Here is a 20927-nt window from a genome sequence, read left to right as displayed (position 1 = left end):
AAATTAAAATTGACCTAATCAATTTGAATCAATCTGTGCTAAATGTATTGGAAATGGTGATCGTCCAAAATAGGGCAAGAGTTTAAAGATTCTTTTGCTGGGTTTTACAGACACTGAACATTTTAAGGTTGTTGATTCTTTCCCACCATTTAAATCCTGGCTTTGAATCTGACTAAATTAAGTGGGGTTCCTGCTCTATGTCTGGTTGGTGATCCTCTGTGCAATCATCTACTGCCTGCATAAGCTTGCTTTAAGTAGACGATCACATTTATTGAGGTAATTTTTGAATAATCCAAGAATCCATTCATTCTGACTGAAGTGACAGAGATTGAAATTTAATGGTTTTAAAACACAATAGAAGAAATTATTTTAATAGGCCTAACTGAATTGGTTTAAACAAAATATTAGCTTCCCATCCTATATTTTTTATGTCCATTTTTTACTGTTGACTCAGAGAACCATAGATCATTACAGCACAGAAAACAGGCCATTCAGCCCTTCAAGTCTGTGCTGAACTATTATTCTGCCTCGTTCCACTGACCTGCACTCAGTCCACAGTCCTCCATACCTCTCCCAGCCGTGTACCTGTCCAAATTCTTCTTAAATGCTAAAATTAAGCTTGCTCTTCAGTTGGCAGCTCGTTCCACACCCCTAAACTTTTCCCCTTTCACCCTTAATCCATGTCCTCTGGTTTGTATCTCACTTACCCTCAGTGGAAAAAGAAACCTAGTTGCATTTATTCTGTCTATCCCCCATAACTTTGTATATTTCTATTAAATCTTCCCTCATTCTTCTACTCTCCCAGTCCTTGATCTCTATCCACTAGTAATGTAAGATTTTCCCTTCCTTCATCTCCTTCATTTCTGCAAACCTCCCAATATGATCCAATAATGTTCAATGAAGCACAAGGCTAATCCCCTCAATGATCTTTGAATATCCTGCATGTGTTGCTTGTTAATGTCATGCCATGGCATTTTGGAAGAAATCATTCTGCACACTGAACTGATTTACTTCTTGTTAACTGAATGGCGTATTCATTCCTTCCAGGTACTTAAAATGAGCTACAATAAATTGACTGCTATAACCAGATATACGTTTCAAGGGCTGGAGAATTTACGACAGTTAAACTTGGCTCACAACAAGATAGAATTCATACAGCCTGGTGCATTCTATGGAATGGCTTCTCTGACACGAGTGCATCTCGCAGGAAACCATTTGCGACAACTCCATCCGAACACCTTTGTTGCCTTCTCAGTTCTGCAGCATTTCAAATTTTCATCAATAAAGCACCTCGACCTCTCTGATAATTCCATCCACACACTGCCGAGGGAAATGTTAAATCAGATGTGGCAGTTGGAAAGCATCTATCTGCAAGATAATCCGTGGTCTTGTGACTGTAGATTAGAGTGGCTGCTGGACTGGGGAAAAGAGGCTGGAGGTAATCAGTGACCTTTTGAATGAGCATATTTTGTATTCTTGCTGATGTTGGAGAAATGCACACATTTTATAATCCACTATAGTGTCCAGAGGACACCAAAACCCAGCAGCAGTAGATATGCACCATGAGAAAGGGTGATTGAAACAGAAGTTGCTTTTAATTATCTTTGAACATGAAAATAGAATGAAACTTTAACTGATCTCTATTGACTCACTTAACCTACTTAACCCCCTTCTAATTCTAAGTGCATTGTAATGTGTGTGTGTAAGTTCAGCAAAGTTCTTTGGTTCACAGTTCAATCTCACTAGTTGCAGGCAATTCTTGTACTGTCCACAGAAGTTAACAATAACAAAGTTCACCAGGCTTTGGTGCTTAACAGGCCAATGGTTATCACTCAGAAGGGTTCTTGTTGGGCTTCAGAGAAAGGGTTTTTCTTGTTTCAGGTCACCACATTCCAAGGGAAACACCGGACAGCCAGCCAGTCCTCTCCTTTGATCAGACTGTCTTCCAAAGCTTGCCATCTTGTCCGTCTGGAACCGATGTCTCTCTTTCTCTCTCTCTCTTCCCCCCACCCCCCAAACTCTGAGCAGGCTTATTTTCTGAAAAAGTCACATGACCTTCCAGACAGTAAATGCTCTTTTCCAGCCAAAGCTGCCCTGCCTGTTGTTAACATTTGTTGCCTTTTGCAAGTGATGGTCCATCATGAGTCTCTGAGCCCTCTTGCAAAAGCTCCTGCAAAAATTCTGTTTTAAAGTGTTTGTCTGTCACCTGCTCTAACAAACCTTTCCCAATGCATCTCCCAAACACCTGTCACAATAGTCAGATGTGGTGCAATAGATTTAGAAGGAAAGAGACTACTCGGTAATTCTGTCATCATTGTCCAGGCTATCTCCCCTCTGCACTCTCAGTTCTGAGAAAAAGTTCTGGCCAGGAATGTTGACCATACTTTTCTTCCCACTGTAGCTGCCCGACCTATCGAGTTACACCAGCAGATTCCTGTATGTCAACCTTTCATTTGCGAAGAAACTTAATGAAGGCAGGTTTGGAAAAATAAATGACAACTGAGAATATTTTTACATTTTAAATTTAAATTTTTTAAAATTTAAATTTAGACATAACACACGGTAAACAGGCCCTTCTGGCCCACGAACCTAGTTACACACAATTGACCCAAAACTCCCGGTACGTTTTGAAGGGTGGGCGGAAACAGGAGCACCCAGAGGAATCCCAGGCAGACACGGGGAGAGCATACAAACTCCTTACAGACAGCGCTGGATTTGAACCCCAGTCGCTGGCACTGTAAAAGCGTTGCACTAATCGCTAGGCTAACCAAACTGCCCCACGCTAACCATGAGATAGTCATCGGCATATCCAACAGAGAATTCAAGGGAAACTTCTATATTTACTTTAGTCGAAAACATGTTTCCATGAGGGATAAGTGAAGCTAATAGAACCTGTTTTTAAAGGGAAGCAAGGAGCAGTAAAAAAAATAGAAGGATATCGTGCTGGGTTTAGCTGGTAAATAGTGTTGAAAAAACTGTTGTGGAATGAACATTCAATTTGGCTTCATGGTCTTTCTCCTGTAAAATTCAATGGTCACCCATTACTCTGTCGTTGTTCACTTTAAAGAAAAGGACCCACAGTTAACACAGCGGTTAGAGCAATGCTTTTACAGCACCAAGCAACCCAGGTTCAAATCTGGTGATGTCTTTAAGGAGTTTGGACGTGCTCCCCAGTCTGAATGGGTTTCCTCTGGTTTCCTCCCACACTTCGAAACGTATGGGGGTTGTAGGTTAATTGGGGGTATTTAGGCCAGAAGGGCCTATTACCATGCTGGATGTCTAAACTTAAAAATAAAATCACCCACGGCAGTCTGCCAAACACTAATGCATGTTTCATTCCAGCATCAAATCCAGTGTCTCGCAACAGTGATGCCATCACTCAATTGGTGGTGGTGTATCTTTACAGGACAAGAGAGGGACATTGCTGCCAAGGTCCCTAAGAATTGTCCATTCTTAATCCCCTAGATATAAAAACATTTATCCCCTGGATATAAATGCACAACTGAGAGAAAAAAAAAACAATATAACCCCCCCACCCCTTAACCCCTATATAAAAAGAGCTCTCTGTAACAAAAAAAACATATATCATTGCTCCAGATTTTTACAAAATATTTTTTATAAAAAACACAAAACGCCAATAATACAAGCTATTGTTCCTTCAAATTCATACATCTCAAATATGGAGACCACATCTTCACATAAAAAGAATAATTATTATGCAAATTATATGTTAACTTTTCCAAACACACACAGGCTTTCAATTCATTATGTCAGTGATTCATATTTAATACATTTCCTCGCTACTGCTAAAGATATACGAATAAATTCACATTGAAATTTATCCGACTTTTCAGGTTGATAACCGTTCATTAGAACTGGGGAAAAGAAGTTAGAAATTAAATAAATTTAATTTAATGTGGAGAATTATTCGGCCACTCAAGAGGGCAGAAGAGTGAACACTTTGTGGTGGCTATATGAAGTCCCATACAGAATTTCTTCTCTGAAAGATATTAAAGAACCAAATGGTTCAATCTTGTAATGAAAAACATATGCAGCAGATGTTAGATTTCCAAGCCAAAAACAGAAAATGCAGGAAACACTCGACAGGTCAGACTGCATCTGTGGAAAGAGAAACAGGGATAATGTTTCATGTTGAAGAAATAGAGAAAGTGAGTTAGCTTGGACTTGCAGAGTGGATGGGGAGGAATGGGCAAAACAATGGGAACCCTACTCTCACCTTGCCTGAACTATTACGTTAATTTTAATTTAGACATACAGCACAGTAACAGGCCCCTTTGGTTTACGAGCCTGTGCTGCCCACAATTGCACCCATTTGACCTAAACCCCAGTACGTTTTGATCAGTGGGAGGAAACCAGAACATCTGGAAGAAACCCACACAGACACGGGGAAAATGTACAAACTCCTTCCAGATACCGCCGGATACTGGTGCTGTAACACCGTTGTGCTAACTGTGCCAACCCCACGCTAACTATGTCACTCCCATTTTGTCTGGACCAGTGGTTCTCATCCTTTTTCTTTCCACTCACATACCACGTTAAGTAATCCCTAGGCCATCGGTGCTCTGTGATTAGTAAGGGGTTGCTTAAGGTGGGATGTGAGTGGGAAGGAAAGGTTGATAATCACTGCTCCAGACCCAATCGTTACTGAAATATTTTGTTTGAGAAAAATTGTCATTGGCCCATTTCGTTTGGAGTTAGGAAACCGTGTACATAATAAGTTAATTAAGTACAATTAAAACAGTGGTTTTCAAACTTTTTCTTTCTACCTACATACCACCAAAAGCAATCCCTTACGAATCACAGAGCACCAATGGCATAGGGAGTACTTAAAGTGGGATGTGAATGGAAAGAAAAAGGTTGAGAACCACTGGTCTGAACAATCCCTCAGTATCCTCACCATAATTTAAAACTAACCATGTCAGTTCTTAAACAAAAGAGTATTTGCCCTGAAACCCTAACCCTGTTTCCCTTCCCCCAGATGCTGCCTTTCCTGCTGGGTATTTCCTGCACTTCCCAATTTTACTTAAAATTTTAGCTTGAACATTCAAGATTGAGGCGTGGAACCATTCCTTCACACTCAAAGTTGTGGAAATCCTTCTCTAAATAAACTATTGTAGCTAGTTCATTCAGTAAGTTGATTATTATAAGAAACACAATGGTGATAAAGAACATAGAATGTTACAGCAGAGTGCAGGCCCTTCAGCCCATAATGTGGTACTGACCGATGTAAACCTACTTCACAACAGCCTAATCCTCCACTGTCTCACACCCAGAACTCTCTTTTTCTTACATCCATGAGCCTGTCTAAAAGTCCATTGAATGTCCTGATTGTCAAAGCCTCACTCGCAATGCATTCCAGGCACCCTTTACATAATAACCTTACCTCTGATATCTTCCTTCAACTATCCTCCACTCGCCATAAATATGTGTCCTCTGGCATTTGCTATTGTGACTCTGGGAAAATAGGTGCTGGCCGTCCATCCTAGCTAAAGCCTCTCATATCTTATACACACCTCTATTAGGTCACTTCTCATCCCTCATCGCTCCAAGAAGAAAAAGTTGCTGAATCTCACCAGGTTGGATGGGATTAAAATAATATCAGTTAAGATGTTGTTGAACAGTGGAACAGACTCCAGTCTTGATGTTCTTTTGTGCGTTTTCACAGCGGAGGATTCGATCTTTCCCCTCTTAAGCCCTATGGCTTGAAAGTTCCCTGAAAGAGGCAACACAAGTCAAGTCACCTTTATTTGTTGTTCCTACCATAACTACTAAGGCAATACAGAATGAAGATGACCAGGACCATGGAGCAGATTTACATAAAAGGAGTTAAATATTAAGTCTTAACACAACAAAAATCTATGATATTTTAATGCAGATATTTTCTAGGAATTGAGGAGCCTGATGGTTTGGGGGGCAAAAAAAAAAACTGTTGCACTATCTGGGCATATGGGCCTAGGTGCTACGGTACCTCCTTCCAGATGGCAAAAGGGAGAAAAGTTTGCAAGAGGGGCGTGAGAAGTCCTTCACAATGTTATTTGCCTTCTGTGTGTATCATGTGCTGTAGATGTCTGTCATGGTAGGAAGAGAGACCCCAATAATCTTCTCCGTTGACTCCACTATCCTCTTCAGGGTCTTACAGTCTGAAGTGGTACAGCTTCCAAACCGGGCGGTGATGCAATTGCACAGGATGCTCTCAATACACCGGCTGTAGAATGTAGGGAGGATGGCGGGCGGGTGGGTGAAGAAGGTGTTTGGCTTGCATGCCTTCATCGGTCAGGGCACTGAGCGTTATTCTGTAGTTGAGAAGACATTGGTGAGACCACACTTGTAGCACTGTGTACAGCACTGGGGCCTAGCTACAGGAAAGGCATTAATAAGATGGAGGAAATGCAGAGAACATTCACCAGCATGTGGCTGGAACTGGAGGGCAATGGTTAAAAAGGGAAGCTGGATAGGCTGGAAGCATTGGAGGATGAAGGAGGTGACATAATGAAGAAATTGAGGGGCATTACTAAGGTGATTGGTCACAGTCTTTTCTCCCACAGTAGAGGAATCACAAATTAGAGGGCATTGGTTTAAGTAAAAATTCAATGCTTGAGAAACTCAGCAGATCAAACAGCGTACTTTGCATATCAAAGAAAAAAATACATATCCAACTTCATCGAGGTAGGAGCAAAATGTAGATCGGTGTCTGAACAAAATGTTGAGGGGGGTGGTGAGAGGCAGAGGGAGGAGAATAGTCCCACAGGCAGGAGATAATAAGCAGATAAGGGGGTGGGAACACCAGCAAACAAAGGGAGGGGGGATGGTTCTGTAAATGGAGAGGGAAGGGAGAGAGGCTGAAGGAAATAAGACAGAGGGATGGAGAAAAGAGAGGAAGAACGGGGAGTAGGCAAGCATAAACCGGAGAAGTTGACTTTAATGCTATCAGGCGGGAGAGGGCCAAGATTTACAGGGGGGCCTTGGTTTAACAGTACATGAGGCCATAGACAGATGTCAGCACGGGTGTGGGGTGCAGAATTGAAAAGGTTGAGCTCAGCCTACGATCTTTCAGTCTGCGCCCAGTCTCTGATGTAGGGAAGGGCACAACGGGAGCACCGGATTTGAGGGGCTTTTTTTTTTAACTCAGATGGTGGTGGGTATATGGAACCAGCTGACAGAGGAAGCTGTAGAGATGAGTACAATTGAAACTCCGAAAAGATTTTCAGACAGATGCGTGGAGAGGAAAGATTTGGAGGGATATGGGCCAAATGCAGGTAAATGAGACTAATTTTCGTTGCCAACTTGGTTGGCAGGGATGAGTTGGGCAGAAGGGCCTGTTATGGCCCTGAAAACCTCCATGACTCCACCTCCTGACCTTGTCATCAGGCAGTGGGTACAACATGGTACTCTCACACCCCCCCCACCCCCCCACCGCAAGGAAACCCAGGAAGGATAGATGAAAGCAGAGGAGTTTCCGACAAATAATTTGGTGCTTGCCCTTCCTCTCTTATTCACAGATGTGGTCAAATGTAAGGAGGACAGATCGAACCCCAGAGGTCAGGTGTGCTCGGTCTGTTCAGACCCCAAGCAGTTCAGCGGGAAAGAGCTATTTAAACTGGACTCCAGCGAGGTGTCATGCACACAGCCAACAATCAAATCCCCACTGAAGAAAAGTCACTGGGATGAATGGGAAGCAGATGAAAGTGAAGATACATTGCATGAAAACTACCTGAAGCCACTTGGGAGCATGACTTTAAACTTGACTGATGAGCAAGGGAACAGAAGCAACTTGCTATGTCGGATCAGCAGTCTGAGAAACGAAAAACAAGCCCAATGGAGTCATCAGACTGAACAAGTCATTGCAGTCAATATGACTCTCTCAGTAAAACTTACATGCCCCGTGAATCAGAAAGCAATGGAAAGACTTTGGAAACTCATTGCGTACTACAGCGAAACACCTGTAAAGCTGAAAAAGGACTTAAAGTTGTCTAAGAAACCTTTAAGCTACCAGTACAGACAAGCAGTTGACAGCGATTCCTATTACTACACCAATGTCAGGGCAACCATTGCAGCCGAACCATTCTGGCTAATGCAAGATGCTGTTGACATAAAGCTTGATAGAAAACTAACTGTTGGCAATGCCGTTGTCCTCACGTTCTCGCTACAACTGTCTCAGCAATTTCCAATTAAGGATGCTACGAAAGGCAAGATTGACTGGGTTTTAATTAAAGTGGACGACAGGACAAAATTGGTTCACGTTGCGGTTACTGGCAATATGCTGCAACTCCAATGTCAGGTGGTTGGTTCCGGGAGTCCAGTGATCCAGTGGGTTCTTCCTGATGGTCACCAAGTGATGGCACCCTACATCAGCGATGATAACCGCGTTTCAGTCTTGAATACTGGGAGATTGATGGTCAAAGCAGTAGAACCCTACGATGCAGGTGTATACCAGTGCATTGGGTCTGTAGGGGATGATACTGACACCATAGCCTACCGGGTAGTGGTACAGCCTGCAAAGGTCCATGCAGCTCAAGTAAGTGAAAGAGGCATCACTGTCCCTTACGGTGAGACCATTTCTCTACCTTGCACAGCCTCCTCTGTACCAGATGCCCAGCTGACTTGGATCCTTTCAAACGGCAGCATGCTTGGCGCTCCAACAAGCTTTGCAGGTGGGTATGTGATGACAAATGGGATGCTGGTCATCAGAACAGGCCATGAGGGCAACAGTGGACTCTACAGGTGTATAGCCGCCAATAGGTATGGATTGGATGTATTGACCGTCAGTGTGGCAGTGATTAAAACATTGCCCAGCCAAACAGCCCAAAAGGGGATTCGACGTCAGAAGTTCTACCCAGAAGCGAGGCATCAGAAGGAAAGCCAACGAGAGGGTTCCAGTGAGAAGATGGCACATAAAAGTCAGAAACGGGTAAGCTACGGCAGGTACACAGGTGGCCCAGCCCACCGGCAGAGAAACCTTCACGCTGATGGAGTCCATCATGATTCCAAGAGGGACATCAAACTGTGGAAATGGCCAAAGGGAGGAAGGGGGATGTTGGAGGCAGAGGGCAGGAGAAGGTTGGCCTCCCGCAGACGGATCAGCATGACTAATAAAAAGATTGACCCACAAAAGTGGGCAGATATCTTGGCCAAAGTGAGGGGCAAGTCTGCTCCCAGATCAACAGCCACCCCTGTGCATCATGTCCACACATCTCCCCCCCTTGGTGGACACCAAATGCTCAATCCAACAGCAAAACAGACAGATAACGAGAGTCCAATGGCAATGCTTGATGTGGAAGGTTCCTCAGGAAATGGGAATCTGAATTTTGCCGAAGATGAACTAATTCAGATCAGCCTGCCGAGCGAAACGATGGTAAGAGACTATACACTAGTGACTGCCTCGGCCCCAGAAATCCATGTAAAAGGCCATCACAATCCTTCGAAAAATCAATTACATTCTCCTGAAAACAACATGGAACCTCGCACTTCGACAACTTGGCTCTTGGCACCGTTGGCCAAGCCAGAGGTGTTGCCACCATTAACAATCCGGACCCCACCGGTTGAAGTTCACCCCAGTGAGGCCCTCCAGAAGTTCATAGAGTCAACACAGTGGGAAGGGGGCAGTGATATCGAGCAAGGAAATGTTCTGAAAATGACTGAAAGTGAGCACACAGTAGAGAGTTTGCCTGCTGAAAACCTCGACCATCCAGAAGCCAAGCCTCATCGAGCAGAATCGAACAGCAGTGACCACATTACATTCTTCAGCGGGAATCCCACTATAACGAGTGATGCTCCCAAAGCATCTACAGTGACCACCAGAGCCCTTGCTAGTAAGTTGCCTCACACTACCACATCGAGAATAACCTCAATTGCCACCAGCACCCTAATCCAAGGTGGTAATAGCGCAACTGCTGCAATCATTGTTCCCACTTCTCCAGACAATGTAACAGCATCTAAGCCCAGCACCATGTCAACAGTTACCGTTGGTGTCAACACCAACACACGGGCAGTGGAGAGAAGGCGTTGGTCTTTCCCTGGTTCTCGAAGGTACGGCAGGAGAAGACGCCCTGGGAGGAGGTATCGGCTCAATAGACTTCGGCAGAGGAATCGACTGCAACTGAAAGGTACGGCTGGTGAAATATCAACTGCCTCGCCGGCTGTGAAGGTTGCTCCAACGGAAGTCAGTGGTTTAGTTGGTGGCCAAGTCAAGGTCAGTGCTGCCTCAGTAAATGAGACCACAACACCTTACCACAACATACAACCGACCACAAAGCAAGCTAAAATGAAGTCACCAAAGGTCCTGACCACGGGTAAGTCCCAACGCCTAGGAAAACGTCCCACCCTTGTGCAAGATTCAAATTCCACTCCAACTGTGCAGACAACACATGAAACTCCAAATGCTGTCACGGAGGTTTCAAATCATGTGCCCCCCACCCTTCACTCAAAAACTCTGCTTATCCAAAGTCACGATGAACTGCCCCGTGGTACCGGATCCACGGCTGCAACCACGTTGCCTCACATGGTAAACTTCATCAGTGAACCTCCAGAAACTAGTAATGTGCCAGTAACACGCCGAGCAATGACTGCTGTAGATATCCCAATGAGTCCTGAAAAACCAAATGGAGCAAAGGACAATTCGAAAACATTGGATGTTATCATAAGTCCACTTGTCCCGATTACAGAACTTCCTGTTTCTACCACAGTTGGAGTGAGATCAAAATCTGTGATGAATGACCTCATAGCGTCACCTTCTGCTTCTAATACGCAGGGATTAAGAAACACTCCAGCATCAAACATTGCGGTAAAAATATCAACTACACCAGCTTCAGAAATTGATCCTAAATCATCAACGCTACCTCCTGACAATGGAATTTCTACTGTTCAAAACTACAAAAGATTTATCACACCAAAAATCCCCTCCCCTCCTGATGTTGATAGGTTTATCATTGAAAATAAAACTATAAATAGAAAGGGGACTGAAAAAATAGCGTCAGGAATACAACCATCTATATCAGTGCCAGGAATGCAACCAACTATTGGAACCTCGGTTAAAATTCCTGTTTTGCACTCTCTCTTTACCTTCTCTGAGGACAAAGCAACCCAGTCTCCTGACGTTACATCAGGCGGGGTTACCTTTCCTGAAAGGGAGTCGCCCACTCAGCTCAGTGTTGGACTGAAAGAAATTGAACAAGACATAATGGAGAGCACGAGAACGTTTGAGAGTAACGCTCTACCAGATAGGTTCCTGTCGAAGCCCCATACAAATGGCTGGCAACGATTAAAGGAAAGGTACACTGGGAAGACCAATTTAACCTGGATTATAAAGGGCGAATGGAAGCCAAGTTCAAACCTCAGTCCAATGTCCATTCCAAACAAAGAATCTCGGCGTAAATCTCCCAAATATATCCTTGTAGAAGCAACTCAAAAAACGCTGAGGGAGAAGCCCTCTTATTCCACAACTGGAGCACGATCAGAAAGTACCAGTGAGCCCAATTTCAAAGTGTTTGCAACAAAGACCAGACTAAGCACACAAAAGCCAGCTGAGAATTTTATGAAGCCACCTGCAACAACAGTGGAACCTACAATCCCAGTCATATTTAACAAACCTGGCAATAAGGTTTTTGCTGATTTGCACAGCAATTCAAGAACCACTAAAGCAAATTACATACCACCTTTGAAGGAATCTGCTGCTCAACAATCCAACATGAGTCGAGGCAATCAAAAGTTCCGGGGTGTGCAGATTCCGATTCAATTTACTCATGGGGAAAGCTCATCGGTCACCTCCAAGACAACCACTCGCCCATTGCCCAGACCTACCCAGACAACTATACCCATGCCAGCTGCCACTGAGCAATTGCTTATGAATGCCACGGTGAATAGAAAGACGGACTCTTCCCTGAATCTGGCAAAGGCAGAGCGGGACTCATTCAATGATGTTCTACCGTCACCCAGTTTTAGAGCAACACGGACCAAACCGAAAATAATCACCAACAACCCTCTGACCGTGTCCGTGAAAGCAGAGATGGATGCATATCTTCCTTGTGAAGCACATGGGGAGCCCAAGCCCGTTATTTCTTGGACAAAGGTGTCAACAGGTAAGAGCAACTTGTACCTTCTGAGCATACATGTAACCAGCAGTGGAGAATCGGGACCTAATGTACAGCTTTGGTGTGACAATAGACACCATTAAGTGGGACAGGCCTTTAAAAGGTACCTGATTCTATAGAATATAGAACCCAGATCAGTATAGCAAAGAGGCATTTGGTCCCATGATGTCTGCACCAAACACATGGTCAAAATTCTTCTAAATCTTTCTTCCTTTGCATGACCCATTTCCGTTCAGTCTGTTCCTGTTTGGCTGTCTGTCTAAAATCATGGAATTGTAGAACCATAGTACAGAGAAATAGACTCTTCAGGCCTTCTAGTATGTGCCGAACAACTGACCTACACCCAGTCCATTCCCCTTCCATCCATGTAACTGTTCAAATATTTCTTCAATGATAAAATTGAATTTGCATTCACCACTACAGCTGGTTGTGCACTCTCACTGCACTGTGTGAAGAAGTTCCCCCTAATGGTCCCCTTAAACTTTTCCCCTTTCGCCTGCATGCTACGTCCTGTGGTTTGCATCTCACCTTTCTGTTTGCACGCCAGTCCAAACGATTCCGAAGGATTGTTTATTCTCAAATGCAGACCACTGAGAGTCTGTCAATGCCCGGAGTTCTGGAATTCCACTCCCCTCCCTGTCTAGCCCTCAACCTTTCCTTTAAAGGTTCTTCAGGAAACCGACCACATTGATCAACTTATCATCCTAATTTTTCCTGTCATAACCTGGAGTCGTACTTCGTTGATGCCTTTGAGGAGCATAATGTAATGTTTTACTCTGTTAAACACAAAACAAATTGATCAAAATCAATGTTTAGATTGGGTACCAATATCATCACTGGGTCAGAATATGTCATTCCAAAGAATTTTGTTTTCCAGAAACTTTGTCAATTCATTCCTTTTCAGCGCCTGAAGAGAGAAAGATAGATTTTCCCTGAAGTTAACCATTTCACAAGCTTTATTGCTGAGTTGGTGCCACAAGGTTGGCAGATAGCCATGGATAGATCAGTGTTTGAAAAGGTCGAGATAAACACTATAGAATACTACAGCATAGAAACAAGCCCCTTCGGCCCTTCTGGTCTATGCCAAACCATTTTTTGGCTTAGTTCCACGGACCTGCACCCAGTCCATAGCTTTCCATACCTCTCCAATACAAGTACCTGTTCAAATTCTTCTTCAATGTTAAAGCTGAGCTCGCATTCACCACTTCAGCTGGCAGCTCATTCCACACTCCCTCTGCTTTGCGAGACGTTCATCCTCAAGTTCCCGTAAAATGTTCCCCTTTCATTCTTAATCCACATCCAGTGCTTTGTATCTCACCTACCCTCAGTGGAAAAAGCTGATCTACATTTATTCCATCTATCCCCCACATAATTTTAAATACCTCTGTTAACTCTCCCCTCATTCTTCTATGCCCCAGGGAATAAAGTTTTGACCTGTTCAACCTTTTCTTGTAACTCATCTTCTGAAGTTTGGGCAACATCCTACTAAATCTTCTCTGCACTCTTGCAATCTTATTGATATCTTTCCTGTAGTTAGATGACCAAAACTGCACTCAATACTCCAAATCTGACCTCACCGATGTCTTGTACAATTTTGCCATAATATTCCAGCTCCTATAATCAATACTTTGATTTATGAAGGCCAATATGCCAAAAACGCTCTTTACGACCTATCCACCTGTGACACATATTGTTACAGGCCCAGAGAATCTCAAAATTCAGAAGCAAATAAAAATTCACCAAGACAAATAGTTACTTAAATAAAAGTCATTTTTAATTTTCTTTAAACATAAAAACAGGATCAAACTTTATCTTGTTACTATTAACTTAACTTAGCCTAACTTAAACCCCTTCTAATTCTAAGCACACGCTTATTTAATGTTCAGAAAAGTTATTTGATTCACAGTCCATTCTCACTTCTCACTCCTCCAAGTTCACAAGTATCAGGCAATTCTTACATTGTGCACAGAATTTAATATTTATAAATTTTCACCAAGATCTGGTGTTTAAAAGTAATTGGTGACCGCTCAGGAAGGTTCTTGTTGGTTTCAGAGAGAGATTCATTGCTCATTGGACACACACAAACTGATTCCCTCTGATCAGCCACTTCAGTGTCTTGCCGAAAGAACTTGCCCCATCAGGGTTTTCCAAATAATAACCTCTTCTTCTGCAGTAGTTCATTTTTGTTTCACTTATTTCAGGTGAAACACTCTAGCCAGCCATTTCCTCCTGTATGGACCACAGAGTTTTGAACAGGCTGGACTCAGAACTCACAACTCCATCTTCAAAATGGGGTTTTTAAGCAAGCTGCCATTCTCTCTCTCTTAGAGAAAGCCTGTTTGGTCCCCTCTCTCTCTCTCTCTCTCTCTCTCTCTTTCTCTCTCTCTCTCTCTCTCTCTTCTCTCTCTCTCTCTCTCTCTCTCTCTCTCTCTCTCTCTCTCTCTCTCTCTCTCCACCTCCTTCCTTGTAAAACCACATGACCTTTTTAGACCAGCAAATTGCATCCAGACAGACTGCAGCACCATTTATCAAAACAATAATCCATTATTCCACAGCATGTTCAATCAACACCTACTTGTGAAATCCTTCAACAAAGCAGTTTCCATTGTCTTTACAAAGGCACAAGCCCCAGAGTGTCTGGTTTGAGTAGAGCTCTTGCATTTTACATGAGATCTGTTTTGTGAAGTGTTTGTGTTTGTTTGTGACCTGTATTAAAACCCACATTTTATCTCTTCCAAAAACATATCTATACATAATATAAAATATGATATAATCTGTCACTGTAAGCCCAGATCTCTCTATTCTACCACAGTCCTCAGTGCCCTACCATTTTCATGTATGTCCATTCTTGGTTTGTCCTTCCAAAATATAAAACACCTCACTCTTATCTGCATTAAATTCCATCTGCCATTTTTCAGCCCATTTTTCCATCTGGTCTAGATCCCTCTGCAAGCTTTGAAAACCTTCATTGTCCACAACGCCTCCAATCTTAGTGTAATCTGCAAACTTGCTGATCCGATTTACCACATTGTCATCCAGATCATTGATATAGATGACAGACAACAGTGGTGCCAGAACTGATCCCTGAGGCACACCACTAGTCACAGGCCTCCAGTCTGAGAAGCCATCATCCACCACTACTCTCTGACTACTCTCGTCCAGACATTGTTGAATACCTAGCAACTGACCTTGTCAAAAGTCCATGTTGACAACATCCACAGCCTTGCCTTCATCACTTTTCTGATAATTTCCTTAAAAAAAACTATAAGATTGGTTAAACATACATCTGATCTCTTAGAACACAAGATAAATATAAAAAGGAACAGAAGTAGACCATTTGGCCCATTGAACCTACTCTGCAAGTTCACCCTGAGCTAAACTCTTCTCATATCTAGTTCCAAGTTCTGGTCTTTACCCCATATCCCTTGATACCTTGACAAATTAGATACCTGTCAATCTCCCTCCTAAACTCCCCAAATGATGCGGCCTCCACAGCTGTATGTGGCAACAAATTCCACAAATCCACTATCTCTGGGCTATAGAAATTTCTCCTCATCTCTTGGTTAAATGGGTTCCTTCTAATTACAAGATTGTGCCCTCTTGTCCTGGATTCACCCATCAAGGAAAGCATCTTATTCACATTTATTCTGTCCAATCCATTCAGCATTCAAACTGTTTCTATGAGATCCCCTCTCATTCTTCTATACTCAGTGAATAGAGTCTAAGAGCCGCAAAGCTTTCCTCAAATGTCAGCCCTTGCATTCCTGGAATCATCCTGGTAAATCTTCTCTTTTCTATCTCCAACATTATTACATGCTTTCTAAGATAAAGGGCCCAAAACTGCATACTCTACTCCAAATGAGGTCTCACCAGTGCCCCATAGAGCCTCAGCAACACCTCTTACACTATATACACTATACACACTATTCCTCTTGAAATGAAGGCCAACATAGGATTCGCTTTCTTTAATGCCGATCCAACCTGGTGGTTAATCTTTAGGTTATGCTGCACGAGGAAGTCCCTTTGCACTTCTGAATTTTGAATTTTCTCCCCATTCAAATAATAATCTACCTGTTTAATTCCTCTTCCAAAATGTATGACTGTACATTTATCATTGTTGTATTTCATCTGCCATTTTTTTTTGCCCATTCTCCTAAGATGTTCCAGTCTCTCTACAACCTTTCACCTTCTTCAACACTTCGTATTCCATCACCTATCTTAGTGTCATCTGCAAACTTGGCCACAAAACCATTCAGTCCATCATCTAAATCATCAATATACATTGTAAAAAGAAGAGGCCCCAATACCGACGCCTGTGGAACACCACTAATAACCAGAACAGGATCCCTTTATTCCCATCGTTTGTTTCCTGCCTATCGGCCAATGTTCCACCCAATCTAGTATCTTTCCTGTAATTCCATGGGCTCTCATCTTATTAAGCAGCCTCTTATGCGGCCCCTTATCGAAGGCCTTTTGAAAATCCAAATACACAATATCCACGGCCTCGCCCTTGTCCATCCTACTTGAGATTTCCTGAAAAAATTCCATTAGGTTGGTCAAGCAGGTTCTTCCCTTCATGAATCCATGCTGGCTTGGACCTATCATGCCCGCACCTCAAGTTTTGACTACTGATGTCAGACTAATAGGCCAATAATTTCCTTTTTTCTCCTCCCTCCTTTCTTAAACAGCAGAACTACTTCCAATCCTCCAGAACCATGCCAGAGTCTAATGATTTCTGGAAAATTAATTCCAATGGCTCCACAATCTCTAAAGCCACCTACCCATGGGTGCACCTCATCCAATCCAGGAAACTTATCTATCTTCAGTCCATTCAACTTTCTAAGCACTATCTCTCTAGTAATCCTGACTGTATTTAATTCTATTGCCCGAAACCTCTGACTATCAGGTATATTAGTGTTGTCTTCCTCAGTGAAGACTAACACAAAATACTCATTCAGTTTCTCTGTCATCTCTTTGCTACCCATTATAATTTCTCCAGCATCATTTTCAATCGGTCCTATATCTACCCATGTCTCTCTTTTATTCTTTATATATTTAGAAAAACTCTGAGTATACTTTTGTAAGTTGTTTTCCAACTTCCTTTCATAATTATCTTTTCTTGCCTAATGACTTTCTTTATCTCTTTCTGTAAGTTTTTTAAAGTTTTCCAGTCCTCTGTTTTTCCACTAATTTTTGCTTCCTTGTCTGCCTTCCCTTTAGCATTAACTTCTCTTGTTAGCCACATTTGTGCCATTTTTCCCTTCATAATTTTACTTTTTTCTTGGAATATATCTATCCTGCACTTCCTTTATTTCTTTTTCTATCTCCATCTGTAGCTCGTAGTCCACTTCCCGGCTGCTGTCGATAGGGTTCTTTTTTCATCCCATAAAGATTCTACTATTTCTGTCCCTTCTTTCTAGTGACTTAATATCATTGCTGACCATCAGGGTCATGTCATCCCCTCTACCTGCCTGCCTATCCTTTCTATACACTGTGTATCCTTGGACATTCAGCTCCCAATCACATCCATCATTAAGCCATGTCTCAGTGATGGCCACAATGTCATATCTTCAATCTGCAGTTGTACAGCAAGGACATCTACTTTATTTATAATGCTCTGTGCATTTAGGTACAGTACATTTATGTCTGTACTGGTTATTGATTTGTCTGTACTTCCATTTTTGTCCACCCTTAATTGCTTTAAGGCAGAAAGCACTACCTCCTCTTTAATCTGTATCAGTTCCATGAGCTCAGTGCTTGTTTTCCTAACTTCCCACGACTCTGTGTCTATTTCCTGAGTGAATACTGATGGGAAAAAAAATTAAGACCTTCCCCATCTATTTTGGGCTCCATACAGAGACAACCACTCTGATTTGTCCTTTACAATCCTTTTCCTCCTCATATACCTGTAGAAACCCTTTGGATTTTCCTTCACATTGTCTGCCAAAACAACCTCATGTCTTCTTTTCACCTTCCTGATATCTTTCTTTAGGTTTTTCTTCCATTTTTTATACTCCTCAAGTACCTCATTTGCACCATGTTGCCTATACCTGCTGTACACCTCTCTCTTCTTCCAAGCTAGTTATTAGAATGAAATCTGAGGAAAGTAAAAACACAGAAAGGCTGGAGGAACTCGACAGGTCTCGCAGCATCCACAGGAGGTAAAGATATATTACTGAGCCTTCCTCTTCTTTGCTTATTCCTTGAAGAAAGGCTCAAGTTGGAAGCATTGATAATATTTTTTTACTTCCTATGGACGCTGGGAGACCAGCTGAGTTCCTCCAGCCTTTCTGTGTGTTTTGACTACAATCACATGATCTGCAGACTTCCACGTTTCACTCGGAATAGTATTAAGGTTCACTTAGAAACCAAGGTCACTCACCAGGAATTTATCAATGGAAGTTTGTGTTTGACTAAGTATTCCATTTGGATTTTTACAAGACTGGCAGACTGGTCAACAAGTAGACACTCTTAGAAATCAAGGAAGATTACTCTAAAACATGCATTAAATCCATAATTAGCTCTTTGTAGTAAACAATGGGTAAAATTTCCATGATGACTGAAGATCTGTTACCAGGAGAGATCCATAGAACTTGGTACCAATGTCTTTTGGTTTTTATAATATATGTTAATGATCTAAAGTTAAATGAAGGGGAATAATAAAGAAATTTGATATGATACAAAAATCAGCTATGTGATCAAATTTGCGGAGGAACAATTAGATTTCAGGAAGGTGCAGAGGATGTGTGAAAGAATCAATTACTGGGAAGTGGGTCAATGGGATTCCTCTCAAAGCTGGCATGAACTTGATGAGCCAAATGGCCTCCTTCTACATGCAACAAAATATGGAAGGAAATTTGGCCAACTGGGTAGAATAATAGCAAATGAAATTCGTTGAGGTGAAATGTGAGTTTGTGCATTAGGAAAGACTTGGCAAAGCCGGAGGAAGCTTCTAACACCGTCACGAGATCTCACCTGTGTCTTTGCGAGTGCACTGTGGTCTGGAGAGATGTTGTTTCATCTGGTTGATTATAAACTTGAATTTGATTAGCTTAAAGCAGTGGATGCTATTTGGTTAGTAAGGGATTACTTAAGGTGGTATGTGAGTGAAGAAAAAGATTGAGAACCACTGGCCTAAAGCATTGTATTTGGCTGGCATGCACCCAGTAGGAAGAATGACCTCCTTCTCTTGTGTCATAATCCTCCTTAATTGCATGAAGATGTTCAGCACTTAAATCTTTGTCCTTCTTCCAGGGGCAGTGATGACCACAAAGAGCAAGACGGTGAGGTTTGAAGTGTTCGGCAATGGGACATTTGGCATTCGCAGGGCTGAGGTGCAAGATCGCGGGCAGTACCTGTGCCTGGCTCAGAACCCTCATGGAACCGACACCATGCTGGTCTCCTTAGTCGTGCTGGCTCAGCAGCCGCGGATAGCGGGAGCCCGCTACCGGGATGCCACCGCCTACCTGGGAGACCCATTCTTGGCGGAGTGCCGGGCTGAGGGCACCCCCACCCCACACGTTGCCTGGCTGCTGCCGGGCCGGAGGATGGTGCACCAGCCGGGCGACGCGGGAGGCGGCCTGACGCTGTCGGCCAACGGAACGCTATCCATCCGGCAGGCCGCCTTCTCCGACCGAGGTGCCTACAAGTGCATTGCCAGCAACGCGGTGGGAGCAGACACTGTGGTGGTGAGGCTCCACATCTCGGCACTGCCCCCGCGCATCCTGGAACAGAGGACTGAGAATGTCTGGGCCGCGCCGGGGAAGGGTGTCCTCACCCACTGCACTGCCAAAGCCGCTCCTCTGGCCAACATCCGTTGGATTCTGCCGGACGGCATGCAGATCCGACCCTCACAGTTCATCAATGGCAACCTCTTTGTATTCCCCAATGGGACTCTGTACATCCGCGGCCTATCGCAGCGGGAAGTGGGTAGCTACGAGTGCATGGCAAGCAACATTGTTGGCATTGCCAGGAGGACAGTGATCATTGGAATCCAGAAGCATTCAGCCATGGGAAAAACTACTCTCTCATCTCCTCAAAGAGTAGACATTAGTTACGGCAGCGTTCTGTACCTGCACTGTGAGGCTACTGAGAAGCCAGGGCCAAGGATACTCTGGAGACTGCCTTCAAATCTGCAGGTTGATTCACACTACAGGTACAGTAGTGTTAGAAGAGAAACTTCATTTATTATCATGTACTCAGAGCATAAGGGCAGCAAGGTTGGCGTAGTGGTCAGCGCAATGCCTTCGCACCACTAGTGATTGGGACCGGACCAGGTTTCGAATCCTGTGCTGTCTATAAGGAGTTTGCACCTTCTTCCCGTGTCTGTGTGGGTTTTCTCTAGGGTCTCCGGTTTCCTCCCACCGCTCAAACATATTGGGCGTGTCGATTAATGGGGTGCAAATTGGGCGGCACAGACTCGAAGGCCGAAGTGGCCTGTACCGTGCTATACGTCTAAATTGAAAATTTAATTTACAGAACCAAAGAATACTGTAGCACAGAGAAAGACCCTTCAGCCTTTCTAGCCTATACTGAACTGTTATTTTGCCCAGTCCAACTGACCTGCCCCTGGTCCCATCCCTGTGCTAAGTGTTTCTTAAATGGCAAAATTGAGCTTGCATTCACCACTTCAGATGGCAGCTCATTCCACACTCCCACCACTCTCTGCGTGAGGAAATTCCCCTTAATATTCTCTGTAAACTTTTCCATTTCACCCTAGCCCAGGTCCTCTAGCTTTTATCTGTCCTAACTTCAGCGGACAAAGCCTGCTTGGATTTACTCTATCTGTACCCATCTTAATTTTGAATGCCTCTTTTAAAT

General features: G+C 43.3%; 1 protein-coding gene across 1 annotated transcript in view; it reads left to right on the top strand.

Annotated features, from left to right (window-relative positions):
* mxra5a (matrix-remodelling associated 5a) overlaps positions 1–20927 on the top strand; it is a 56888-nt gene that overhangs the window by 32717 nt on the left and 3244 nt on the right. Inside the window, exons 5-7 of the mRNA XM_069892054.1 lie at positions 1048–1438; positions 7521–12095; positions 19362–20262. Of these exons, the coding sequence (XP_069748155.1) occupies positions 1048–1438; positions 7521–12095; positions 19362–20262 (5867 nt within the window). The remainder of the gene's footprint in view (positions 1–1047; positions 1439–7520; positions 12096–19361; positions 20263–20927) is intronic.

Source organism: Narcine bancroftii, chromosome 7, assembly GCF_036971445.1.
Source record: "Narcine bancroftii isolate sNarBan1 chromosome 7, sNarBan1.hap1, whole genome shotgun sequence".
Taxonomy (NCBI): Eukaryota; Metazoa; Chordata; class Chondrichthyes; order Torpediniformes; family Narcinidae; genus Narcine; species Narcine bancroftii.
The sequence above is the reverse complement of the archived record's forward strand: the minus strand, read 5'-3'. Positions and strand labels throughout refer to the sequence as shown.